Source organism: Ictidomys tridecemlineatus, chromosome 10, assembly GCF_052094955.1.
Source record: "Ictidomys tridecemlineatus isolate mIctTri1 chromosome 10, mIctTri1.hap1, whole genome shotgun sequence".
Taxonomy (NCBI): domain Eukaryota; kingdom Metazoa; phylum Chordata; class Mammalia; order Rodentia; family Sciuridae; genus Ictidomys; species Ictidomys tridecemlineatus.
In genome coordinates, this window is record NC_135486.1 from 52355629 (window position 1) to 52383545 (window position 27917).

At 47.0% G+C, this 27917-nt stretch overlaps 1 protein-coding gene across 15 annotated transcripts; it reads left to right on the forward strand.

Moving 5' to 3' along the window:
* Positions 1 to 734: 734 nt before the first annotated feature.
* On the forward strand, positions 735 to 27647 carry Psen2 (presenilin 2). Of its 15 annotated transcripts, XM_040276774.2 has the most exons (13): positions 735 to 842; positions 1425 to 1566; positions 9576 to 9615; positions 11484 to 11644; positions 13552 to 13874; positions 14995 to 15136; positions 17471 to 17538; positions 18210 to 18430; positions 19319 to 19417; positions 23165 to 23248; positions 23634 to 23735; positions 25803 to 25921; positions 26930 to 27647. In XM_040276774.2, the coding sequence occupies exons 4-13, from the start codon at positions 11504 to 11506 to the stop codon at positions 27083 to 27085; spliced, it is 1455 nt and encodes a 484-aa protein (XP_040132708.1). In that variant the 5' UTR covers positions 735 to 842; positions 1425 to 1566; positions 9576 to 9615; positions 11484 to 11503; the 3' UTR covers positions 27086 to 27647. The 15 variants fall into 15 exon arrangements, 14 of the variants coding, with proteins under 14 accessions (XP_040132708.1, XP_040132707.1, XP_040132711.1 ...); XR_013426585.1 differs by lacking the exons at positions 9576 to 9615; positions 26930 to 27647 and adding an exon at positions 25320 to 25449 and having other exon boundaries at positions 23634 to 23740; XM_040276773.2 differs by lacking the exon at positions 9576 to 9615.
* Positions 27648 to 27917: the final 270 nt, after the last annotated feature.

The window sequence follows — 27917 nt, forward strand, 5'->3', positions numbered from 1 at the left end:
CAACAGTTACTAATAGGGCATTATGTAAAATTGTGGATGTGTAACTGACGTGATTCTGCAAGCTGCATTTGGGGTAAAAATTGGGAGTTTATAACCCACCTCAATCTAATGTATGAAATATGATATGTCAAGAGCTTTGTAATGTTGTGAACAACCAATTAAAAAAAAAAGTAAAGCTACTGTTCAATGGAAAAAGGACAGTTTCTTGTACAAATGGTGCTGGGACACCTGAGACAATGCTAAATTATTGGCAATCTCATCTTCACCCCACAGACTCTAAATCCTGGAATCATGTCCTCCTAGGCCTGTTTCAGGTCTGGTAGCAATTTTGTCTCTGTTCAATTGAATCCAGAGTTCCTGGTGGCTCTGAAGTAAGTGCTCTAGGGAACAGATCAGGAAAATTTTCATGATGTACCTCAAATCAGGCCCCTGATGCTCTCTTGAAGTGAGTAAAATCTGAAGGTTTAGGATGCATAGAAATCTAATACTACAAGAAGAGCATGCACGAAGTCAGTGCCCTCCTGCCTCGTGGTACTGACAGGCCCCTACCAAAAGCAAGGCCACTGCTCAGTTCTAATGTCAGGTTGATGCTGTCGTCCGCGCAGCGGACAGCGCTGCCGGACCCTTCCGTTTAAGGGAATCCCGAAGCGACCCACCCAGAGAGAAATTGGCGTCGCCCACCGGGCGGGGACGTGGGCGGGGCCACGAGCGGGGAGGAGGGACGTGGGCGGGGCCGCGAGCGGGGCGGGCCCTGGGCTGTGGGCGGGGCCTGCGCCAGTGCCCGGGCCAGCCGGGCTCTCCGCCAGCGGCGTAAACTCTTCTGGGGCGCAGCGGCGGAGCAGGTGAGAGAGCGGGCGGGGCTGGGGGCGCGCGGCCCAAGGCTCGAGCCCGCGGCGCTGGGGGCCGGGGGTGGACCTGGGACTTAAGGGCCCGGCCCTGCCCTCCTCGTGCCCCAGTCACGGCGATCGCGGCCCCTTCCCTTGCTCCAGGGCCGAGGCCCCTGAATGCACCGAGCTCGCGGCCTCTGCGGCCAGCGCGGGGGCGAAAGGGAGGGCGCCAGGGAAGCGGCGGTGAGGGGCCAACTCGGAACTGGGGCGTGGAAAGAGCGCGGCGACGACCGAGGCTTCTGGCCTCGTCCCGGCGCTCTCTGAGCCCGCTCCCCGCACCCTCCGGCCGCCAGAGCCCCCGCTGGGGGTGGGCGCGGTGCGATTTGTTAAAGGGCCAGAGTGCTTAAAGGGGCAGCGCACGTGGATCTTGGTCAGGCATTTTCTTCTTCCCTCGTGCCTGGGACCTCGCTTGCGCCTAGTCCATTCGGTCACTGCTTTGCGAAGAGGAGTAGAGGGGGTCTTCCCCAGTGGATGAGGAGTAGGGCGCAGGGCTTGAAGATGGCCTTGGTTACTAGCGGTGTTTGGCTGTTCTATCAGGCATTTATAGCGGTGGAGAGACGCCCAGAAGCAAGCCTTTGAGCTGGAGGAATCCGAAAACAGAAGCTTGTCCCCACTCCGAATTTTACCGATGAAGAAGCTGAGTCCACAGAGCTAAGTGACTTTGCCCAAGGTCGCCCAGGTAGGATATAGCACAGCCAAGTTTAGAACCTGGTGTCTTGGCCTCTACTTCTGCTCCCCAAACCTCAGCTTTTTGCTAGCTAGATGAAAGGTTCAGCTATGGCTTAAGAATTCCCTCTTAAAAATATGAACTGTTAGTGAAGTAATGCATTCCTTTTTACAGATGGAGGAACTGAAAGTATTCCATACAGAACAATTGCAAGTCAGTTTTAACTCAAAATAGACAGCCTGGGAAGCCAAGACTGTCCCCAGAATAATTTTGATCAGAACAGACTCCACCTTTCTAATACGTATGCCGCTGATGACCTCATAGTCCCTTCTGTAGACACCTGAACCCTCAAAGCTTCAGCCAAAACTTTTGGCAGTCATAAAAGACTCTGGATAAGCTTCTGCAGGTGTGTGAGCCTCAGGTTCCCCTTTCTGTGCAGGTGGCCATGTGGGAACCTGAGAAACTAAATCAGCTGATTTGTTTTCTGAGCCTAGATGGTGAAAGGTCCTCCTTTCTTCATTCATCTGAGAGCTGGCCATCCAAATTGATGTATTTGGTCTCCAAGACAGGGGTTAGGGTTGTGTATCTGTGAAGACTGTTGTTGCAGGGTGCAACGGATGCTGTTTCATATATGCTGTTTCAGATTTGGAGAAAGACTGTAACCTTTGGTGCCAGTATATAAGGTCTACAGTACAACATGTTAGCATGTGGGAAATGAATGCCTGGTTCCTGAGGCTGCTGTTGATTGTGCCTGACAGCAGGAGCAGAGGATCATGCCTGTTACTCCTTTCCTCTTCCCCTCTTCTGTTGCTGTCAGCTCCACTGCGCATGATTTGCCACATGAGAGACTTACCTTCCTTGGCTTCTCTTTGTTATTGGTGTTAAGGATGACAACATATCTTGTTTTAAGAGTTGGTCATATACGATTAAAAAACCATTTTGTTCTATAGTTATCGGTTATCTTAAGAACTTCAGTAATACTTAAGTAGTTGTTATTATTGCTCTTTTACAGAAGGGGAAGCTGAGGTTTAGAGAGTTAAGCAGCTCGAGACTTGAGTGCCTGTGAGCACCAGGATTTGAACATAACTGCCCATCTTGTCTATCTTTTTTGCACAGACATCTTCCCACATTCAAGACCCACTATGTCTCTGTGCTACTGCCCAGGAGGTCTCTGTGGGATCTCCATTACCAATTTACTGAGAAACCAGTAAAAATAAATAAATTAATTTTTTTTTTTTTTTTAAGAAACCAAGGCTATGTGTGTAAGTCATGTGTGTGTTTTTAACTGTTGCTTTGAGTTTGAGAGACTTTTGCTGGGGACTGACAAGGCAACAAATGTTTCTGCAAGTGTTTCCACCTGTTTCCTAGCTGTAGCTCCTGGGGGAGGGGTATTGGGGCCTAGAGGTGGGCTGGCCCAGGAGGCCCTCTCCTCCCCAGTCTGGATCCTGTATACCTTCTATAATGTTGTACTCTAGGCTTGAAGATGGTATCACCACCATGCAAGGGTTTGGGGAAAAGGATAATTTCATGTTAATCCTCAGGAAAGAGTAAACATCAGCAAGAAAGATCATTTTTTATATCCTCTTTATTGACTGGGAGAATGATTACTCATCTTTGCTAGAATTCTAGAGCAGGGGAACAATAACGTAAAGGGTATTCACCTTTCTATTGAACCATAGCCAGAAACTTCCTGACTTTTTTTAAAAAAATAAAAATAATACATTTTCATTCTAAAAAAAAAAAAAATTTCAGTAAGTTTTTGTTTTGTCATCTCCTAGCCATCAGCCCAGAGATAACTACTCTCAGCATGCATTTTCTTCCAGTGCTCTACTCCAGGTGCATATGTATACATTTGTCTCATTAAAACAGTAGATATAGAAAGTGTAAAATGAAGTTGTGTATCCTGTTTTTTTTTTTTTTTCTTCTTCTTCTTGCTACTGGGATTGAACTCAGGGGTACTCTACCTCTGAGTACAACTCTGGCCTTTTTTACTTATTATCTCGGGATGATGTCTTGCTAAATTGCCCAGGCTGTTGAACTTATGGTTCTCCTGCCTCAGCCTCCCACATTACTGGGATTATAGGCATATACCACCTTGCTTGGCTCCTGTTTTTTCCTATTAATGTTATAATGTCTTAATAATTTTCCCTTCTTTAAGTATGCTAATGCTGTCATTTGGAGCTATATGTTCCCCATGTCTTAACACTTGTTCTGAGAGTGGCACTTTTGGGAGGAGATAGAAACTTTAGTAAGAGGTGGGGCTAGTGGGAGGTCTTCAAGTCATTGAGAGTGTGCCCTTGAAAGGGATTGTAGGACCCAGCTCCTTCTTGGGTCGTTTTACTTTGCTGCCAGGAGGTGAATGGTTTTGCTCTACCACCTGCTCCTGCCATGCTGTATTATATTTCTTTTTATAAGCTGATTATCTCAGATATTTGTTATAGTAACAGGAAACTGCCTTAACACTACTTGGAAAACCAGACTTGATGAATACGTCCTTTTATTCTTACCAGTCTTGCTAAAGGACACTTTCCCTTTCCGGGTCTTTTGAATTGGCCCAGAGAAGCAGTGCCATTTCTCCTCTATGGCCTCACCTGGCCACATAGACTGCAGCTGAGGGAGAACAGACAGGGTCTGGGGGCTAGAGTTGGGTGTGGGGAATAGGAGGGACTTTACTGAGAGCTTTAAGGTGGCATGATGTAAGAGTGAAGGATTAGGGGACACATCTCTGCCCATAGCGAAGACACAGGCCTTATGAATATGCTCCCAGAGAGACCATATGGTGTGCAGTATGGGCTACCTGACCAGCCCCCACCCCCCAGTCATTATGTGCATGAGCTTCACAGGGCTGAGTGGGCAGATGAGGGCTCCTCCATGGGCAATTTGGAGACCTGCATTTAACTGTGGCTTTTGTCTGGGTTTGAGGCACAGCACTGCAAAAAAGGGGGAAAAAACAACTATGACTTTTGGTCATGGACATAGAACTTTAACTGATTTCTTCTGCCCCTCTGGACTTCAGTTTCCTTAACCGTAAAATAGGGGGCTGACTATGTGGCCTTTAAAGTCCTTGCCCACTTTAACATCATCTATTGAAGCGGCCTTTCCTTAGACAGTGTTCACATTGCCAGAGTGCAGGGGCCTGGGGCTGGATGGAAATAGGATCTCTCCCTAGGGCCTGGCCTTTGTAGCCAGTTCATGTATCTGGTGGCTTAGCAGATTCCTGACTTTCCAAGAGGGACATAAATAGGCTTCCATCCTCCCTCATTGTCCCCTTTGTTTCATGTTCACTATAACTTCAATTTATTGAATACCCACTGTGCTTCAGACACTTTACACATTAGTCTTCACAATCATCTTGCAATGTATCCCTATTCTGCTTTTCACAGAAAACACCTGTCAAATTAAATCATCCTAGGCCACACAGCCAGTGAGTATATGGTTGAAATCACATAAGTACAAGTAGGTAACTCTGTCAGCCTCCAAAGAGACTGTGTTTGACCACTGGCTTGCTGCTTCTCACTAAAACAAAACAAACAAAAAATACCTTTCTGGGTCTAGTTGAGGCTGGTGTGCTAGGGGCTCCCTCTGCCACTTTCCTTCAAATTGCCCTTTTCCCAGGCAGGAAAGGAAAATTTCCCCAGGCATTTCTGAGAAAGAAAAGAGCCAGTGGAGGTTAATCTAGAGCCTGGGCCAGGGTTCAGGAGGCCCTTGCAAGTGTACCTGGAAGAGTGGGGCAGTACTTTGGGTCCTCCCTGGGACTCAGGTCCCTGCTCTGGCTGAGGTCACCTCCCACTGGGGGAACCATTCAGTTAAGTTGTGTGTGTCATGAACTGGGATGGACAGATGAATAGTCAGCTGGGGCCAAATACATATTCAGGTGCTCAGGGTGGTGAGAGAGGTGGGCAGGATTTCTCAGCATGTCATCTGACCTTAGGAAACCCTTCTGTAGTCTAGAGGAAGATTGTGGGGGCTTTCCAGGAGTCATGGGAGTGCTGTGAAGTAGCCATGTGACCACAGAACGTGACCTGCTGGAAACCAGCGCTGCTCTCTTTGACCGCCAGAGGGTATTATTCATTTGACCCTGCAGGGGTGGGGGGGACCAGGTGTCCAGGCTCCAAACCTTTCTCTGTAGCCCCCATATTTGTGGCAAGAGCAATAACTTGCAGTTTAATATTATTTTTCACGAGACACTGGGGTTTGCTATCCCATTTAAAAAACCTGTTTCCTACCTGAGTCCATAGGCTTTGAATGTTAAAGTTAAACCTTTGCTTTTCTCTGGAATGAAAAGAGGAAATTGGGTCACTGGGTTTCCATAATCATTGCAGGAACTGCTGACACCAGCCGGCTGGGAAACTTCTCTGGGTCAGACTCCCTGGGTTTGGCTCATCAGTATTTTGATCCCATTCAGCTGTTCAATGGAAATGAGCAGTGGCTTCTTTGGATGTTGTTGCTTCCTAATTCATGGCTGCCTTCAGCCACAGGCTTTTTTCTGTCCCCATCAGCCACTGTGCATTTTCCCCAGGTACCCTGAGGGAACAGGGAGCAGGGGGTTGGAGACTGGAAAGCTGAGAGAGCTGGTTGCTCTGGCTGATAGGATTTGACATCAGCACTGGAGAATTGCCCAGCCCCACCCCCACCTGGCTGTGAGTCAGGCTCCAGCGGGAATTCTGTGCGTCACTCTGATGTGGACACACATCCAGCAAGAGGTTGTTTATCACCACTGTTGGGTGGTGATTTTTACCTCCAAGGATTTCAGCGCCATCAGGCTTTAATGCGGACTTAGAAGCCTTGCAAAGCAGACTCTTAGCAATTCAAAAGAGAAGCAAAAGGAAAATATCCCAGCTGCTCTGTTTTTCTTCAGGAATCAGGTAATCCAGTCCAAGGAAGGGATTCAGAAAGGGGCAGGAGTGGAGGAAACCCTGTCTAAGTGTTGATGCTTGCTTGGTGTTTTCCTTTAGAAAATTAATAGCTTTTAAAAACTGCAAATGCCATCCATCTTTATTTTTAAAACTTTGAGAAATGCAGGAAAATATAAAATTAAAATTACCCACAGTCCCACCAATCCAAAGATCACCACCTTTAACATTTTGTAATATCTTGCCATTCTTTCATAGATACACATTTTAAAAGAAAATTCAGATTATTATGTGCAGTTTTGTAAATTATTATTTTATATTTTGTTAAATTTAACATATTGCTTTTTAAAATGTTGTTCGAAGTAAGATTTTTAGTGGTTCTGTAATAGTCCCCATAAGACGGATATGCTACTCTCCCCCTTACATATGGAGGATACATCTCAAGACCTCCAAAAGATGCCTGGAACCTCAGATAGTACCAAATCTTCCATATACTTTGCTTTTTCTCTATACATACACATCTAGGATAAAGTTTAACTTATAAGTTATGCATAGAGATTAACTAATAATAATATAAAACAATCATAACAATATATTATAATAAAATTTACTTAAAACAAAGGAATTTTCCATGTAATGTTTTTGGACCACAGTTGATCATGGGTAACTGAAACCACAAAAAGTCAAGTTGCAGATAGGAAGGCCAACTGTGTCTCAGTACAGGGTCAGATGTCTCATTCACTTAAGTAACTGCAACACCCAGTTTTTTTGCATGAATCTTGCTGTTTTCCGAGAAGTAGCATTTCAGAATCTCAAGATATGAATATCTTTATAGCTTTTGATTTTTCAGTTCAAAATGTCCCAGTGGTGTTTGACACTCAGTTTTTCCACAGCATGCACTATTTGGGGCCTTTTTTGGATGTGAGCACTATGCTAGTCTGAGCACCTTCCATTCCTTTGCCTCCCCAGTTGTTTTCTGATCAGGCCCTCCATGTTTAGGGGAAAGGGCTGTTCATTCTTTTACTCCCTCATCCAGCAGTGGAGTAGTGCTGAGCAGTGAGGACATGGAGGTTGTGGGTGAGGAGGTGTACTTGCCTTACTGAGCCAAGGCCCAGCCTGGTGATTAAACAGCCAGAACATCCTAGAGACTGTCTAATGGGCATAGTTGCTCAGGAACCATCCTAGAATGCAGAATCTCAGGCATTAGGATGGAGCTCCAAGATCTGCATTTGGGGGGGGGGGGCGGGGACTACAGATTGAACCCAGGAGTACTTAGCCACTGAGCCATATTCTCAGCCCTTTTTTATTTTTTTTTAAATTTTGAGACACAGGATTGCTAAGTTGCTTAGGGTCATCCTAAGTTGCTGAGGCTGGGCTTTGAATTTGTGATCCTCCTGCCTCAGCCTCCCAAGCTACTGGAATTACAAGTGTTCACCACTGTGCCCAGCTGGAATCTGCATTTTTAATACACAACCTAGCAATAGTGTTGAAGAACCAGGAAACAGAATCCCTGGGTCCTAGTGTGCTTTGAATCAGTCACTTTTTATTTTCTTGTGATGCCAGGAATGGAACCCAGGGCCTTGCACATGCCACACAAGCACTCTACTGCTGAGCTATATCTCCAGACCAAATTGGTTGCGTGGCCCAGTGGTAGAGCACTTGCCTAGTTTGCCCAAGGCCCTAGGTTCAACTCTTAGTACCGCAAGAAGAAGAACAGTCATTTTTTAAACCTCTTTCCTCTTCTGTAAAATGGGAGATAATAGTGGCACCTAACTCCTGGGGTTCTTGCATTTAGTGCCTACTAAGATTCCACCACTGCCCCCCCAGTGGTCATGACCACCTTTGAGAAATAGTGATCTTAAAGGGCAGCCTTTCTTAAATGCTTTGTTGGTCCCTCAAGTGGTAGGAGATCACGAGAGGTACCTCCTACCTGTCACCCTCACCCCGAGCAGGCTAGGAGGGTTGTGATCACATTGTGCCCATGCTTTACCAATAAAAACTAGCTTTTCCCCCAATCACTTCTAAACACCAGACCTCTCCTGCCCTGCCTGCCTGGAGCTTGGGCCCTGTACTTTCTTTGGCATCAGGGGAGTTTTAAAAAATAATAAATGAAAGAAGGAATCTGCTTCAACAGAGTTGTTTCTGGTGAGGAGGCTATATGTATTAATTTCTTTGTGGACTCAAAAGCATATTTTTTGGTTTTCAAATGTTTCTTCCTAAAGAGCTGTTAGGTCCTGATGAGAGCAGACCTATATGCTGGTCAGCAAGTATGGATGGTGAGGACAGTGTTCTTCTCTGTTCAGTGCAGTGTCACATGGAATGAGCATAGCCTTTCTTTAAGCTTACCCTCCCCAATGTGTCCTCAGATATCAGGGAAACTTGGGCAAAGTGCTTTCCAGGGAATATCTTAGCTCTTGGCAGCTGAATGGAGAAATGGAAATTGGAAGGACTTAGTCCTGTTTGGTCCTAGGTGCCCTACCTTTTTGAGCCCACTCTTCTGTTAGCTCCCTTTGTCCTTCATAGAAGCACCTTTCCATTTCTCTTGAGCTTATCTCCAAGTCTTAGAACAGGCAGCCTCTGAACATTGTTACACTAGGGGGTCTGAAGAGCAAACTTGTCTGGTCCTCAGGGGCTGACTCTGGTGTTTGAGATACAAGGACTTCCAGATCTGCTCCTCCATTCACTATGAAGATGACTCACAGGCACCCTAGAGGCATGGGAAGAACACTAGGAGGGAGTTTGTAATTTATTAATTCACACCCCAAACAAAACAGAAATGACATGCTAACAATGGATGAAAAGAGCCACTAGCATCATCTCCCATCTAAGGCATCAATTTTGAAAGTTATAATTTAGCTAGAGAAAATGCAACCAGCTGTTTGTTTTAGGTGCCCCCCCCACACACTTTTAATATTGTTGCAGTGCTGGGATAGAACCCAGGCCCTTGTACATGCCAGGCAAGTGCTCTACCAGTGAGCTGCAGCTCTAGCACTAGGTGCTCTCTGAGTAAGAGAATTCACCAATCCTTGAGGGGGGATGTAAGGGGAACTCCTGAGTCTAAGCAGGTGTTCATTTAGGGTGTATCTAGAGAGGCTAAGCCTCACAAATGAGAGGACAATCTTAAAGTTTCTTCTAGAACCCACCTGATAATTTCTCTCATTTTCATAGATGAAACAACTAAAAGGGAAGAACTACCCCAGGTCTCATGGTGAGTTGGGGCTGTGAAGCTTTGTTCCCTCAAACTGGTTCCCAGCCAGGGCTTGGGGTCATAATACTCTCTTATGGCCTTGGGCTAAACCTAGTCTTGGGGGATTCCGAGTGAAAGGGTGAGAGCCTCTGCCTTGGTAAGGCACCCAGCCCCTCCCTGGAATGGTCTACTCGACCAGGTACTTGCTATTGTCAGGATAGGTCCCATCTTATATATTCACTTAAGTGGTTACCACTTTCTAGAATGACCACCTCCTTCCATCTCAGCCAGGCAAAATATTCCTAACCTGTGAGGCGTACTTCCTGTTTCTCTTACTCCATGAAACCTGAGCCATCCAATGCTAATGGTTGACAGATTTTCTTTTTCTTAACTTAGCAGCCATGGTCCTTATTACCTCCCTCCTGGAACTTACTTTTCTTTCTTCTGTTCTTATTCCTGTTTTTCTGATAGACCCTCAATGAGATCTTCTGAGACTGAGGGGTTTATTGGCTAAAATCCCTGCGAGATCAATGGGGAGCCTTTGCAGTAGGCTTGAGCCAGGAGGTAAACAGAGGCAGGTCATGCTTCATGCCTATAACTGGGAAGGAGTTAAAGTTCCTATGAGAATACTCCAGGCCACAATGGCTGTCTTCAAAAAGAAAAAAAGTGGCTGTTTGGGTGGAAGGACCATCTGGAAATCCCATGAATTCCAGAGTGACTTGCCTGGAGATGAGCTTTCAGCAGAGTGGGGTTGACCATCCTTCCCACAGCAGAAGTTCAGCCCCAACAGTCTGTGGGAGGTTACTGGTGGCTCAACAGATATCCCTGTTCAAGATGTCCCCAGTGGGTTGTCCTGTGTCCTTTCCAGACCTGAAGTGTGTGTGTGTGTGTCACTGCATTGGTTTTCATGGGGTTTTGCTGTGTTGGAACTCCATTTGGAACTACACAATAGTCCTCGGGGCAGGCTTCCCTCCTCTGTGGTCTCTTTGGCATTGGTGCTCCTTGGGGTCCCACCCATAGTGGCCCTTCCACCCACACACTTGCTAGTGTGGGTGCACTTTCTCTTGTGGCTGTGGCTACCACTACTTAGTTCATGATTCTTCTACCTAGACCCTCAGACTCAGATGGGCCCTCAGTGAACTCCCTTTTTTAACCCACAGATACTCCATGGGTTCCTGAAACAAATTCAGTCCTTCCCCTGAACCTTGCTTCTCCTGTCATTCCCAGCTTAGTCCAGTGTGGCAATCATCCTAGGTCCCATCCTTTATTTTATTCTCCATATCAGGTCCCTACATCAGATTACCACCTCATCCTTCTGGACTGTCCTCTTCCCTTTGCAGTCACTGGCCAGACTGGGGGACTTATAAACATAAACACAGATCAGATCTGTCATGTGTCTTGTCTGTCCTTAAAGAGACAGAGGCCTCCCCCACGTGGCATAGGAGACCTTTCACACCACCGCAATCTGACCTGCCCTCTGCCCTTTGCATCCTCTGCCTCACCTGGAAAATCTTGTCTCCAGCAAAATTTCTATCTTCTCTAGAAAACACTCCTGGTCTTTGAGATCTAGGCCCTTCTTTGTATTACCTTTTGACCAACATCTGGATGATACCATTTGTCACATTGGATGATTTTTGTTGATAGCACAAAAGTATCTCTTACTCATCTTTATATTCCCTGGGGTACAAGCCTCCTCAGGCATTTCCACACTTGGCAGCGCAGCCTCAGGCAGCCCTTAGGAGCTCCTATTCTATAGCAGTCATTTAACATTACAGGTCTCATGATGGGGAGGACCTGTGTCTGGGTCTTCAGGCTGTCCCATCCACCACCTTAGCCCTCACTGACTTTGCCTCACAGAGTGATACAGGATCCCTGTGCTCCTTTTCCAGGTGCTTCCTGAGGCAGGGCCATGCTCACATTCATGGCCTCTGACAGCGACGAAGAAGTGTGCAATGAGCGGACATCCCTGATGTCAGCCGAGAGTCCTACACCGCGCTCCTGCCAGGAGGGCAGGCAGGGGCTGGAGGATGGAGAGAACACTGCCCAGTGGGTAGGTCCCACTAGCAGTTGGAGGTCTTAAAACAGGAGCCTGGGGTTCCTAAACTCTATGGATTGGTATAGTTTGTATTTGAAATGTCCCCCGAAGCCCTGTCCCATGTGTTAAGGGCTTAGTCCCCAGGATGGTTCTACTGGGAGGTGCGAGGACCTTTAGGAGGTGGAACCTAGTGGGAGGTCTTCAGGTACCTGGGGTGTGTTCTTGCAGGGAGTAGTGGGACCCCAGCCTCTTCCTCTTCTCTTTCATGGCCTGGCCATGAGGTGGCCTGTTTTGTTCTGCTCTGTGCTTCTGCTGTAATGTGCTTCCTCACTTCAGGCCCAAGGGAATAGGGTCAGTTGATCAAGAACTGGAACCTCCGAAACTGGGAGCACAAATAAACATTTTCTTTTATAAGTTAACTTATCTTAGATGTGTGTTAACAGAGACAGAAGCTAACATGATTGAAAAACAGACATTCTCCAACTGGAGAGAGGAGGGAGTAAATCTGAGAATTGGCCAAGGAAGTAGATTGTCCGCTATGGTGGATCTTGCATCTTTGAGGGATTTCTAAGTAGACTCTCCACACAGTCTAAAATCAGCTGTGAAATGGCCTGGGTAGTGCCCTCCATCCTGCCCCCTTAGATTTACCTTTCTAGTGCAGGTCACTGTTTCCATGGTAACATGAGAGTGAGTTTGGAAGCTAGAACAGGTAACACTGAAGCTTTAGGAAGGTAGGAGGGAAACTTATTTGGATAGGTATGCAGCCAGACATGATATCCATGAGATGAATCTGCCTAAGTCACCATTGACTCTCCAGCTGGAGGTACTGTCATCTTACCTGCAGCCCCAGGGCAGGAGTGGGGTAGATTTGGGAGAATCACTTAGCTGTGCCATCTGCCTTTTATTAGGCAGAACATCTGAATCTGCCTAAATCCCTTTCTCTGTTTTGCTCATTATTGTAGTTAAAAACCTTTCTTTGTGCACTTTTTTCTTAGAGCCAGCTTTAATCCCCTTTGCTGAAATTTGAGCTCATTTCTCCACATTTTTCACAAGCACAGAGCCTGTTGTCCTGAATTCTGAGTGAAATCTCACCAGCTCAAGGTCACTGCTCAACCTTTTCTTGCTATTTTCTTCTTTTATCTCCTGGAGTTTTTGTGCATTTTACTTGTTTGCGTTCCAGTCCTTCAACAGCTCTCCTTCCCTTAGATAAACAACTAAATTGGAACTCTCTCTGCAAAGAACCATCACGAAGCAACTGTCCTTTTCTGATTTGGTTTTATTTATCTCGTCCTTTTGCTGTTAACCTAATTAACATGGTAGCTAGTGGCCCTTAATTCCACCGTTCCAAAACACTAATTCTTGCCAACCAGTTTCTGCCAGTATGTGTCTGACAGGTATCCTTCCCTCCTTGTTGCTCGCTCAATTGAACTCTCTCACCTATCCAGAGCCCAGCTCTTCTAATTCAGAGCTACAAGTTTTCTTCTTGATTTTGTGAGGCAAAAGTTCAAGGTAATTTCTTTCTCTACCAGTTCCTAGAGTCTTATTCACAACCCAAGAAAGTCCCCCTATGTGCTCCTTATTCTAATTAGTGATTTATCGATGGAAATAAATTTTTTTCCTTCTACCACCTGGCCTGTCTCCTCCCAGGTCAGTATGACCATTTGAACAGAATTGAGGGGCATCCTGAGTCCCTGTAGTTTGGTAGGGAAAATATCTTTTGATGGGTTCCAAATTCATTAGCTGTTGAGTTGTGGACCAGAGACTGCTCTTCTGTGGCAGTGGCAGCCTCCCTCTCTTTATTTGTGCTGGTTAGTCCAACTCCATTTTTTCTTTACTATTGTCCTCCCAAATCTTTCATACATCCTAAAAATGCAACACTCCCACATCTCGATTACAGCTCTTAAATTGTTGCTTATACCTAGAAAACAACATTCAGCTTCTCATTTCTGATTTCAAAATCCCTGCCCTACATCACCAGTTCATCATGTGGGGCAGGCACTCCATGGTCCTCAAGATGTGGTTTCCCACAGAGGAGCCAAGATAGCGAGGAGGACTGCGAGGAGGACCCTGACCACTATGACTGCAGCGCGGTCCCTGGACGGCCACCAGGCCTGGAGGAAGAGCTGACCCTCAAATATGGGGCTAAGCACGTTATCATGCTGTTTGTGCCTGTCACACTGTGCATGATTGTCGTGGTGGCTACCATCAAGTCCGTGCGCTTCTACACAGAGAAGAATGGACAGCTGTGAGTTGGGGGCCTGGGCAGTGTGGGGTGGAGTGGCAATAGAGTGGAGATGGGTTTGGGGTGGTTGTGGCTTCCCTTGGCCACTGCACCTGCAGCTGCATGCCATTGACAGTGAAGAGTAGGGACAGAGGGCTACCTGTGTTCATACCCCGACCCATTGCCGCCTGGCAGTGACTTGCCTGGGCGTGCTTCTCGACTTCCTTCTCTGTGTTGGAGTTTAATAATGGGGCTACCTGGAGAATTAAGCAAGTGAATAACATAGAAGGCAAGCTCTGGCCACACAGCACTGAGCTCCATGTTCCAAAACCCAAGTCTCTGTGTTCCCTTGGATATAAATTGATGGTGTTAGATCAGATGATTTCTGAGCTTCCAGCCTGGAGAGGAAGATTTACAGGGCCCTTTGTTGATGGCAGTAAACTTGACACATACATGCAAATGTTGCAGCATAAACAGGATCTTCCCTTCTGACTTCCCTGTGCCCATCACTGTTCAGAGCCTTCTCTAAACATCTGGGGGTTTTAGTTGGAAACTTATTTGGATTTGATTTGGGGTTTTTAAAAGAAAGGGAACGAAACACCACCCTCAGGAAGCTTATACCTGTTGGGGACTCAGAGCAGCACAGGTGAAAAGCATTGAGAGGATTGGCCCAGCAGATGCTCCTGGAAGTCCAGGCTGGGAATAGCAGGTTCTTGTGCCCCACCAGGGCTCCAGTGGGTGGGGATGGGGGAACAGCCCTGGATAAGTCCTAGTCTGGGTGGAGCTGATGAAGAAGTGTGGATGTGAGACACCATTGGATCTGTATGGACCAGGGCTGACAGAGAGAAGCACCTCCAGGAGGGATTTAATTTGGGTGGTAAGGAGAGGTGTTGATACGGTCATCTAGTCCATGCTCCCTCTGCTCCAGACATGAAGCTGCAAGCCACAGGTACATGGTCAGGATTCTGGCAAAGGACCCAGCAGTCAGGGACTGCTCATGATGGTGGAAGCACTCCTGTCATGAGGGCTGTGCAGAAGCAGTGTGGGAATGTCCAGGCACCCACAGTGGCTCCGAGCATCGCTCAGGGTTGGGGGTGTTACAGAGCAGGCAGGAACCAAGACCACCAGCCTGTTGCCTTCCCAGCATCTACACTCCCTTCACCGAGGACACTCCCTCAGTGGGCCAGCGCCTCCTCAACTCTGTGCTGAACACCCTCATCATGATCAGTGTCATCGTGGTCATGACCATCTTCCTGGTGGTGCTGTACAAGTACCGCTGCTACAAGGTGAGGCCCGTACATCCTCTGCCCATCTTTCCCTCCTCCTGTCTCTCCTCTCCTCTCCATAGCACCTGCCAAATGGGGCCCACTGTACAGTAACATTTTTTGAGGGGTACTAGAAATTGAACATAGGGCCTCACAAATGCTAGGAAGTCCTCTACCACTGAGCTACATCCCCAGCCCTCACAACAATCTTTTTTAAAAAAACTTTTAGAGCCCTATCTTTTCTGGGAAATAGACTGATTTGGGAATTCTTTCCCACCCTACTCCTGTCTCTCACCATGGATTACCTAAAACTATTGTTTTTTAAACTTTCATGGCTATAGTGATGCATATCTATAGTCCCAGCAGTTTGGGAGGCTGAAGCAGAAGGATCACAAGTTTGAGGCCAGCCTCAGCAACTTAGAAAGACACTGTGTCAAAATTTTTTTAAAGGGGTGGGGGTATAGCTCAGTGGAGAGGTTCAATCCCAGTACTGCCAAAAATACAAAACAAAAACACACAAACTTTATTCCACTTACTGAGTTCCTCTTTTTAATGTTCCAAGTGTCAGTTCTCCCATTCAGAAGGTAATTTTGTTTTGTTTCTCCTCCTGAAGTTCTATTTTAGGTTTCCTTCACCCTGACACTTCCCCTCTGGGTTTATTTTTATTTTTCCATTTCCCTTTTGGACAGGGATGATCAGATGCTATGCTGAGGCTTTCAGCTCTGGGAAGTGTTTGGGTTGGACCCACCTGCAGCCACTGAGCCACCCCTGGGAGTAGCTGAGTCATGCCTGGCCCCAATTATGGGTAGCTCCTGTCCCCAAAAATGCTATAAGCTTTTAGACAGTGGTTTTAGGCTGAAGGCTTTACAACCATAAAGATTGAAAGGAAGTTAAGCTAGGCATTACCTAATTGAAAACTGCACACAAGCTTGGCCCATTGCTTCATATTTAGGCAGCTACTGTTCATGGAGCCCGGAGAGAGGAGAGGCAGAAAGACTGGGGTCTGCAGGGATGAGACAGGTGGTGTAGGCAGGGAGCTGAGCAGTCCCAGGGAGAGTGACATGGGCATGAGCCATGGGAAGGACTATCAGGAAATGCCCCTGAGCTACAACTTATGGATAAATAACAGTTGTCTGTGCAAATGAGGCAGACCTTTAGTATTGAAGCAGGAAGATCACAGGAATGGTGGGAAGAGGTAGAGGGCTGCTCATTTGGAGCAGAACATATGGCATGTGGGTCAACGAGCTAGAAACAGCGTGGGGAGCATGGAATACTGGCCCTGTTATGGCCAGCAGATGTCAGGTGGCCAGGCCCAGAGACCACGAAGAAGTGTCTTAACTATCTTTCAGTAAGGTATTCTTGGAGATGTGAAAGCAGGAGATAATTGTGACCCATGTGGGCGGATGGTAGTTGCAATAAAGAGTATGAACAAGTTCCCTCTTGACTTGGCATGCAGCAGGGCCTTGGTGGCCACTTTCCACCAGGTAGACCAGGTCTCTGCTGGGGTCCTGATGGACCAAGCTGCTAAGTGATGAGCTGGTCCTCAGAGATGAGACTGCAAGGAAGTGACACCACTGTACCACTGAGGACTAGCTGAGGATCTGGTTTAGGATCAGGCCCACCCTTGTTTTTGACCTCTTCATGCTGGGCCAACAGAAGATAGACCTATTTGTAGACCCTTGGGTAGGAGGAGACTTTCAAAAATAGTACCTCAAGGGGCTGGAGCTGTAGCTCAGTGGCAGAGTGCTTGCCTAGCATGTATGAGGCACTGGGTTCGATCCTCGGCACCACATAAAAACAAACAATGGTATGATGTCCACCTACGACTACAAAAAAAAAAAAATTTTTTTTAAATAGTCCTTAGATAGGCCTGCCTGACCACTTAACGCTGAAATTACACCCCAGTGAGTCTTCTGTCACTTTTCCTACTGATCTTTTTTTCTCCCTTAACCCTTATCACTACCTGTTAATATTGTGCCTATTCATTTATGTGATATTTGAATTCCCTTCATCCTAGAATATACTCAAGAATAGAGACTTCATTGGTTCTCTCTCCAGAGCCTAGAATAATGCCTGGCAAGTAGGAGATACTCAGCAAGTAGGAGATACTAAGAGAGTTGGTGCTGAAGTGTGATGAGCACAAGGCTGAGGCTCATCTCCCTCAGACAACTGCAGGGTGACCTAAGAAAGACCTCCTTCTCTGTAAGATGGCCACCTGACACTTTCCCACACGTTCATGAAGTAGCCTATATAAAAAGGACACCCAGCCTAAGCAGCAGTCCTAGCAGCCTGGGGGCTTGTGGTCTGGGGAGCTTGGGAATCTCTTTTCATGGTCCTCCTATTTCTTTTGTCTAGTTCATCCACGGCTGGTTGATCATGTCCTCTCTGATGTTGCTGTTCCTATTCACTTACATCTACCTCGGGTAAGTGGTAGTTGGTGAGCAGCAGGGTCCCTGGGGACCCCTCCCAGCATAATGGATATGAAAGACCCTGGTAGGGAAAGGTGGCTCTTGAGCTCCAGCTCTCCCCAGAATCAGCTCTTCTAAGAGTCCAGGCCTCTAGGTTCCTCTTGCACAGACCTTGACAGAGGAGTAGGGCTCCAGTGTGGGCCATATCTTTCTGATTCCTGATTTAAACCATCATGGAGCGGCTCTCTATTACCACCAAGAGGGACAGAAGCCCCTCAAATTTTACATTCCAATTTTGGGCTAGGTCTGGATACTTATATAATTAATGGGGGGAAAAAAACCTGTCTACCCTTTGATTTGGTTTATTAGCCTCACCAGGGACACAAAGAACATTTCCCCGGGCTTTTTCCAAAAGCAGAGCATCTTCTAAGTGGTGCCAGTGAACGTTTATATGAGCCATTCCAAGCATGAGTCATTGCTTTATTCCCCATCCTATTCCAGAAACAAATATTTTAAGTGCTTGGTTGTAGGACCAGTGGAACTGGGGTACGGGAACATAGTAAATAAGACCCAGGTTGTCAAAACCTAGATTGGGACTTAATGGCTGAGGAACAGAGGATGTTAACCATGCAGATGTGACATCTCCACTGAGTTTCCCACCCCATGGCTCAACCTTGGTCCTGCAGAGAAGTGCTCAAGACCTACAATGTGGCCATGGACTACCCTACTCTCTTCCTGACTGTCTGGAACTTCGGGGCAGTAGGCATGGTGTGCATCCACTGGAAGGGCCCCCTGGTGCTGCAGCAGGCCTACCTCATCATGATCAGTGCCCTCATGGCCTTGGTATTCATCAAGTACCTCCCAGAGTGGTCTGCGTGGGTCATCCTGGGTGCCATCTCTGTGTATGGTAGGTGGAGGTGAGCCTGGCAGTGGGCAGGGGGTGATGCCTAGGACTGAGACACTCTCAATACTGCAGAAGAATGGCAGGTGTCAAAACGCTCAGACCCACCCTGAGGAAGCCTTGTAGGAAACTCTTTGTAAAATATCGGGGTCCCATGGACGCATGTTGTTCTAACCAGTAGACACCACACACCTTATTTTCATTCTTGTTCTCGTGATTGTTGAGCATGCCACTGTAAGCACTAGACACACTAAAATCTCTGTTCCCAAGAATAACCCAAAGTACCTTGAATACCCTAACTACTCAAAATGCTAGCTATTGTTTAATTAATATTAGTATGATTATTATTGCCAATATTGACATTCCCGTTTTAAGGCCAAGAAATTTAAGACTCAGCCAGGCATGATGGTGCACGTCTGTAATGGCTCAGGAGGCTGAGACAGGAGGATCGTGAGTTCAAATCCAGCCTCAGTAACAGCGAGCCACTAGGCAACTCAGTGAGACCCTGTCTCTAAATAAAATACAAAATAGGGCTAGGAATGTGGCTCAGTGGTTGAGTGCCCCTGAGTTCAATCCCTGTACCCCCTGCAAAAAAAGAAAAAAAAAGAAATTTGAGACTCAAGAGAAGTGAGACTTCTAAGCCTGTCCTCTGGGTCTCAGGTTCACAGCTCTTTCTTGTTTGGTTTACTGCTTTAGGCCCTGCTCTGGGATCCAGCTAGTACAAGATTCTAGATATGACCAGAAATTGATGAGGTTGGGTAGCTAGTCCAGTGACTGTGAACATTCTGGCAGCTCTACCCTGGGGATCCTGGTGATAGAGAGCTGACTCTTCTCTGGGGCTCCTTGGGAATAAATGTGTTTTTTAACATGACAAGGACGTGTCTGTTTTCCCAGATCTTGTGGCTGTGTTATGTCCTAAAGGGCCACTGAGAATGCTGGTGGAAACTGCCCAGGAGAGGAATGAACCCATATTTCCTGCCTTGATATACTCATGTAAGTGGGCACCCATACCTCTGCTTGACCAAGGAGTCAGCAGGCAACCTAAAGTGGGGATAGGGGCACTTGGCCTTGGCTTTCAGAGTTGACAGACACTCTTTCCCTGACTGAAGGAGAGGATCCTGCCATGGTGATACCAGGAAGCTGTGCACCTTCAAAGACCACAATGGGCTGTATCTTGCTGTCACACAAGAAGCATCATGGGAAGTCAAAGCAGGAAGGGGAACTCTGAGGGGGCCTGGGTCAGCCCTGTGACTGCATCCCACTTATCACTCAGTGGTGGTGCAGGCCATGCTCTCAGGATCCTCTGTAGCCCTGAAACCACCCCCTCAGCCTTTTAGGCTCCTGAGGAAAGACTTTGTAGAAGGATTTTTCAGGGTAGGGATCTGGGGGAAGGGAGCTCCTGTTTCTCCCTGGGCTTCCTTGACAGCAGCATGGCTCAGAAGTTAGTCATCTCTGAAGGAAAGGCACATAGAATCTCCCTTGACTTGGGGTTTAGGAATTTGTATTTATATGTGCATTCAACAAATGTCCCTAGTATTCATGAAGTCCCTACTTTATGGCTAGGCATTGAGGGTCTAGCAGGCCTGGAGCCTCATGGAGCTTATATCCCTATGGTTTGACCACCTCTTGTCAATTGATGGTGGGGTGCTGCCTCCGACCCTCACAGGCAGCTGAACTTAAGGTCGCTCGTGTGAATTTCCAAGGACACCAAATAAAACACAGACACACAAACACACACTTTACCTTTAAACAAGCTTTAGGACGGCTTCTCCGCTCTCAGCCTCAGACTCCCCAAATGGGAGAGCAAGAGAAAGTCACGAGAGCACATTTGGAAGTGGGCTTTTATTGGGGAGACCCTTATCTTAGAAATTTCCATCCAAAAGCCAGAAGGGGCAGGGTTACAAGGAACAGGGGAGTGTAATTCAAACCAACCGGTGTCGTCTACATCTGAAGACACACCCTCAACTTCCTGAAGTGGGACAATGCCCAGATGACTATGTAGTGATGGTCAAAGCCTCTTGATTCAGGATGGAAGGCGTGAGTCGTTCAGAGTGGCTCCCCACAGTGGGGCTTGTTTAAGTAAAAGCATGAATTTCTGGGGCCTGCAGGGTATCCTGAGAAACAATTTATAGAATGACTTCAGAACTAGATAATTTTGGCATGAATGAGGACCCAAGCTTGTAATGGAGAATTACCATCAGCGTGGCCTGAAAACACATTCCAGGCATCTTCCAAGGAGAGCAGAGACCATGTATGGAAAGACTGAGACAGTGCTAGTGCTGAGTGCTCCAGGGCTCTGGGGAGTCACCTGTGGATAGTTGAAGTCCTTGCTCTACTAGAGCTTACATTCCAGGAAGGGAGAGGAACAGGAACAAAATAGATAAAAACATAAGTCAGGAGGTAATGAGTGCTGCGTAGAAAAAGCAGGATAAGAGACTAAGGATTTGAGGAGCATAGGGTGATACTCCTTTACATAAGATGGTCAGGTGATATTTGACCAGACACTAGACTTAGGTAAAGGAGGGTGCTGTATGGAAATCTGGGGGCCAGCGTCCCAGGTCAGAGGGACAGCAGCAAGTGCAAAGGTGCTAAATGGGCATGGGCCAGGTGCCCAAGGAGCATCCAGAGACCAGAGTAGCTCGAGCAGAGATAATGAAGGGGAGAGAGGAGGGTCCAGATCACTTTAACCCCTGAAGACCACAGTGAGGACTTTGGCTCTTACTCATTAGTGGTATGTAAAGGTTTTGGGCTGACCTGACTTGATATTTTAACAGGATCACACAGGTTGGTGTTGGAGAACACAGTGTTGGAGGGACAAGAGCAGAAGCAGGATCCAGTTTTGAGGGCTGAATGGACTGAATAACAACCCAGGAGAGAGAGGATGGGTTTTGGAAGTGGGGGAAGCAGTATAGGCAGCGAATTGTAGTAGGCTTCTGGAGATGTTTTGGAAGCAGAGTTGGTGAGGGTTGTTGATGGGTAGGGTGTGTATGGTGGGCCAAAGAGAGTAAAGGATGATGTCAGTGATTTGAACTTGATAAACCTCTGCTGAGAGGGAGCAGACCAGGCCAGAGGGAGAGAGCACGATTTAGTTAGTCTCACATGATCCAACAGTCCCTCTTCTGGGTATGTACCCAAGAGAACTGAGTAATAGAGAACTATTAACCTGTAGTTACCCTACTATGCCAAAAAAGAACCAAAAGCAGTCTCCCCGCTCTGTTTGGCCCGCTAATGAACTTTCACTCCTTCCCCCTGCTCTTCCCAGTCTCACATAACCTCCATTCTATTCCATTCTTCTACAAGATTGACTTGATACTTTCCATAAATGAGTGAGAACATTGGATATTTTATCTTTCTATCCCTGGCTTATTTCACTTAATATAATGACCTGTGGTCCACCTGTGTTGCTGTGCTGTAGTCCCAGACTTTTTTTGTTGTTGTTGTTTTCTGTTTCTGTTTATTTATTTATTATTATTTTGGTGACATGGTATTTCACTATGTTGCACAGTCTGGTCTCAAATGCACAAGTTCAGGTGATCCTCCTGCCTCAGCCTCTCAGGTAGCTGGGACTGACTATAGGTGCACATCACCTGTGCAAAAAACCCTGGCTTGGTTTTTTGTGTTTTTTTTTTTGTTTTTTTCTATTTCTGTAAAGGAAGCTGTTGGCATTCTGATGGGAATTATATTGAATCTATAGATTGTTTAAATGACCATACTACTCAAAGCAATTTCGATTTTTTTTATCCATGAACACAGGATATCTTTCCATTTTTTGGTGTCCCCTATAATTTTTCTCATCAGTGTTTTACAGTTTTCATTGTAGAGATATCTCACTTCCTTGGTTAAATTTATTCCAAAGTTTTTAATAATTTTTTTATAATTTTTTACAGTATAAAAAATACCTTAAATTTTTTCAGCATTATTGTGTGTAAAAGTGCTACAGTGTGTTTTTTTTTTGTATGTTGATTTTTACATCCTACAACTTGACTGAATTTGTTTATAAGTTCTACAAGCATTTTTGATGAAGTAGTAGGCTTTGCTATATGTAAAATCATGTTGTCTGAAAACATGAATAATTTAACTTTTTCTTTTCCAACTTGGATGCCTTGTATTTTTTTTTCCTCATCTAATTGTTCTTGCTAAGACCAAAAGGAAAAGGAAGGAAATTTTGACACATGATACAACATGGATAAACCTTGAGGGCTTTCTGCACAATAATTAAATGAATGATAAAGACAAACATGTATGATCCTCTCATATGAGGTATCTAGAGTAGTCAAACACAGAGACAGTAGGATGACTGGCAGTAACAAGCAGCAGGAGAGGGTAAAGGGAAAATGTTTAATGGACACAGAGTTTCAGTTTTGCAAGATGGAAGCCTCCTGAAGATAGTTGCACAGAGATGTAAACTGTACATTTAAAAATAGTTAACATGTTAACATTTTATGTTATATGGTTTTTGTTAAGACAGTTTTAAAAACAGCACAATTATTTTACCAAACTATTCACTGATGTTATTGTGAGGAGGGGGGAAAAAAGACAAAAAATGATAGTCTGTCCACAGTTGGACAGTGAGTTGGCACCCCTCTCCCAGCAACTTCTAATAGTGAAGCCTGAACAAATACCCAGAGATTGGAGAGCCTCATGCAGTTTTTCTAGGAACAGACTGACTCACTTCTCCCCAGGTGGGTGTAGCCACTGCTCAGCACTGCCTGAGCTGTGACCCTTTTCTCCTTCCCCTAGCGGCCATGGTGTGGACAGTGGGCATGGCAAAGCTGGACCCCTCCTCTCAGGGAGCCCTCCAGCTTCCCTACGACCCGGAGATGGGTGAGTTATGGGGGTGGGGGACTGGCAGCCTCTCATCACTAGGGGGCAGCTCCATACCTGTAACCAGCTCTGCCTGGCCTGGCCTGGCCTTTCCAGGAATCAAAGTTCAGGAGTACAGAGTGATGTCATCTGAAAGCCAGCCCCCTAGGTAGGCACAGGCATCTCAGAGATTGAACGAGGGTTGGCCCACCCATCCTGGGCTGTAGCCTCTTCTGCTTCATTTCTGATGGTTGGGGCTGGCAGAGGAGGGGCAGAAAACCCTGAGATCAGCCATTGTTCTGGTGGTGGGGGCTTTCTGGAACTTTGTTTCCAGGGCTGGGGAACCCTCTGACTGGCTTTTGTTTCTCTCCTTTACCCCCACCTCGTGACAATGATGGGCACACAGAAGAAGACTCCTATGACAGTTTTGGGGAGCCCTCATATCCTGAAGTCTTTGAACCCCACCTGCCTGGCTACCCGGGGGAGGAGCTGGAAGAAGAAGAGGAAAGTAAGGTGCCCGTATTCAGATGGTCTGCTCTAGCCGTGGGCAGGGTGGAGGTGGGGCTCCCTGAAATCTGGGTGGAGGAGGGTATGAGAAAAGAAGCCCTTTATTCATCAAAGGTATCTATAAAAATCAAGGAGAAACTGCAAAGCCAAAGTCTCTCTCATTGCCAGGCCCTGGGCCTTTTCCATGCAGGCTAAACTGTATATTTGTCAGATGTGTTTCAAGCATCCACTGATCTGTGCTGTGCTATGCTGTGCTAGGTGAGGCCCTGCTATGGTGGATCCCAGGGGCTAACAGGGCACAGGTGCTAATCATACTATAAAAGCCAATAAGGACTGAGGGAGACCAATGGGGTGCCAGGAAAATGGAAGGCAGGTTTCCTGATGGTCATAGAGTTCCATAAGGGGGTAACTTCTGAGCTCAGCTCCTGTGGGTGAGTCATAGCTGTAACTAGAAGAGGGGAGCACAGGGGGGCATTTCCCAGGGATCAGAGCCTGAGGCAGACAGTAGCATGTTGAGTTAGAGGAAGTGAGGACAGGACACTGAGACTGGCAGTGCAGATGAGGTGGGGAGGCTGGCTGGGACCCAAAGGGCCTTCAAGATCAAGGCGGGGGTTGTCATCTATATCTCGGGAGCAGTGGGAGCCTTCAGGAGGATTTGAACTGTATGGGAGATTGACATGACTGGCGGAGCAGAGTAATGGCCTATGGAGACCTCTTTCTGGAAGCATATACTTGGGTGGTTTGTAGGTCATCATCCTAATGTCTTGTGTGGAGGCAGATGGGTATGGGCTCTTGGGCTCAAAAGGTGGGTCACAGCAGGTGACAGTACTGCCACTACATTGGGCCACTGTGAGAGTTGGGGTAATAACTTCCCCAGGCAGAGGCCAGTGTGGCTGGACATGAAGAGTTTGAGGATGGGCCTGGAGACATAGTGATGCAGCTCTTTTCCCAAGGGATTAAAGCAGTCATTTGGTCCATATGCAGCTATAGACCTTGGCTGCATGCCAGGCAGAGCTGGAACAGGGAGCTGCTATAGTATAACAAAGACTCTGCTCCCAGGAAGTACCTGTGACCAATGCTACAAATTCAGGCATTCCCATGACCCTTTAGGTTCAAGAACTCACCAGAATAACTCACAGAATTCAGGAAAGTACTATACTTATAATATTATTATAAGGGATGCAAATCAGAACTTGCCAAATGAAGAGACATAGAGGGGCAAGGTCTGGGAGGATCCTGAACATGGCACTTTTGTGTCCCCTCCTGGTGGAACAGAGCATATCACTTGCCTGGCACATGAATGTGTTCACCAAGCTACAGTGTCCAGAGCTTTTATTAGCATTTCTTATGGGGGCATGATGGAGTGAATCCTTGTCCTCGGAACTAAACCTCCATCTACAGCTACCATCCACTTCCTAGAGGTCAGCCCTAAGTTCTGATTCTCTGATCAGATGGTCTTTGTGGTGACAGCTCCTATCCTGAGTCATTTCATTATAGACTCAGGTGTGACCTAAGGGGCTCATGAATTACAAAGAGGCTCCTATTACTTGGAAAATGCCAAGAACTTAGTGTCTTTTTCCCCCAGGAACCCATCAAACAGGCCAGTCAGATTCTTCAGCAGCATTTGTAAAGGTTCAGAAGAAAGCCCTGAAGCCTTCAGGGAGCGCCATGTCTCTATGTTACAGAGCCCGCAGGGAGCACTAGTAGACCTCATGGTAGGCTGAGGAAGACATGGGGTTTTGTCTTGACAGTGGGGGACGGGGGGACTGTCAGGAAATTATAAACAAGAAAATCTAATGATCAGAGCTGCATTCCTGACAGACTGGAGAAACTGGTGGCTACTTTTTGAGGCAGCCTAACCCCAACCCCAGTCTGCATGGCTGCTGCTAGAAGCCTAGTAAACTGGATTGTGCTGGGCAGGGACACTGATGCCTCTGGCCTCTGGTCCCCTTGTGCTGGGCAGAGCAACTGGGTTTCCCTGACAGGTGTCATCTGCCCTCCTGTCTCAGCTTGCTTCCTGTTGAGGCTTCTGAGAGCTAAATGGGGCCACTTTCTCTCCCCCACACAGGGGGTGTGAAGCTTGGCCTGGGAGACTTCATCTTCTACAGTGTGCTGGTAGGCAAGGCGGCGGCCACAGGCAGCGGGGACTGGAACACCACACTGGCCTGTTTTGTCGCTATCCTCATTGTGAGTAGACTGGGTTTGTTCCTTGGGGAATTTCCAGCTGCTGTCTTCTTTCTGAAGGGCAAAAAGCAATGAGGGGATCTTGCAGGGCAGGGGCAGGGGACAAAATAAACCAGGGAAGTATAGTTAGAACTCCTCTCTCATTCCAGAGTTGTGTAATTTCCCTTCCATGCCACTAGGTCATCATGAAACTCTAAATCCCACGGGTCTCCTGGGACTGAGAATGGCCCCATTACCCTGAGCCACAACAGTGCAGTCTGGAAGCCCTTGTTGCCAGATGCACATACTAGGGGTGATCTCCTACATGTCATCTTCCTTTTAGATTAAATGGGGTGGAGACTCTGAGAGATACCTGCTCCATATCCTGCCCCTTGATGAAAACGTTGAGTACCAGGGGGCCAGGCACAAGATTAAAGTTGCTCTAATGTTTGAGAAAGAGGTTCTTTCTGCCTACAAGCTTATGTGTCAGGGATGGAATAACAGATCCCAGTCCTTCCTTCTGCCACACTGTCTGACCTGGATCCTGCTGTCCCCAAGAAGATGCCCGGTCCCCATCCTGGACACCTGGGGCAGAAACAGAAAGGGCCATCTCCATGCTTGCTTCCCAGGGATGGGTCACATGGCCTCTTTGGTTTCTTCGGTGTCAGTCACTGAGAGTCCTACTGGCATTTCAGTCATGGCTGTCAGTTCTCTAAAGGGAGGCCTCCTGCCATCTATGTCTTCTGTAGCCAAATGAGGGAGGCAGCTGGTCCTGGTAGAACAGCACCACCAGGAATCAGGAGGCCCACTTTCTGGCCCACTTGTTAATAAGATAGGCAGTGTGTCCTGTCTGGAATGAGAACCCTGACCCTCTGCACCTGGCAGAACTGTTGCACCATCAGGGAAGACAGTGGTGTGTCCAGCACTGTTGCCTCACTAGTCTTCAAACATCTGAACCCAGGACTAGGCTAGCACTACTCTAACCTGCCCCCGCTGGAGGAGTCACTATTCCACGCATTTGATGTCCTACAGGGTTTATGTCTCACCCTCCTGCTGCTCGCCGTGTTCAAGAAAGCGCTGCCCGCCCTCCCCATCTCCATCACCTTTGGGCTCATCTTCTACTTCTCCACTGACAACCTGGTGCGCCCTTTCATGGACACCTTGGCCTCCCACCAGCTCTACATCTGACAGGGAGGACATGCAGCCACAAGGCTGGAAGCTGTAGGAAAACTTCACCAGATGCAGTTGTATAGTTTTACACTCTAGTGCCATATATTTTTAAGACTTTTCTTTCCTTAAAAAAAAGAAGAAGAAGAAGTAGAAGAAAGTATTGTGTTTACTTTGTGACGAGGAAGCAAAGCAGCTCTTTGGTGCTAGCTGTTTTGTCACCAGACTGACTTGCCCATGTGAGCACCTCGCCCATGGGACACATGACAAGTTTATGCTCATGAACTGAGGGGATGACATGGAGTGGAACCAGGCCTGGAGAAGGACGCCCATTCCCCATCCAACTTCCAGGGGTCAAGAGGAGGGGAGGTGTGCATTGGTGGGGGTCAGGAGTCCACACTCAGGAAAGTACTAAGCACCTGGTCACTCCAGCCAAGAAGAAAAGCCAGTTCCCTGTCAGGAATTTCCCAGTGCTTTGTGATATTATTTTATTATTTTTAGAAACTGAGTCCTGATCTTAGGGCAGTTACTGCTGGGAAGTGGCTTAATATTAATATCAATAAATAGATGTCTCCTGTTGGAATGTTGGGGTTTGGTCTGTTTTTAAGTGTCAGCCCCTCCCTCTCTCTGTCACCCACTCCTGGGGCAACATGCTGGGGGCCCAGAAAGGAAGGATCTACCCTGTTAAGGGGAAAAGCTTAACTGCCTCCTTTTTCTACACTCATTTCTCTACCTAGAAAGCTTTCTAGGCAGAGGAATTGTGAGAGCATGAGGAAGACCTCACATACACTCCAAGGCAGTTGCCAAAATGCTGAGTGGTTTCTTTAGCAAATATCTGTCCTCAGCAGGAACC

Excerpts from the sequence above, each read along its gene's own strand:
- Psen2 (XM_040276774.2), top strand. The coding sequence starts at position 11,504 with ATGCTCACATTCATGGCCTCTGACAGCGACGAAGAAGTGTGCAATGAG. Across the intron at positions 15,137-17,470 it reads ACAAGTACCGCTGCTACAAG|TTCATCCACGGCTGGTTGAT; the intron begins GTGAGGCCCGTA and ends TCTTTTGTCTAG. Across the intron at positions 23,249-23,633 it reads TCCCTACGACCCGGAGATGG|AAGAAGACTCCTATGACAGT; the intron begins GTGAGTTATGGG and ends ATGGGCACACAG.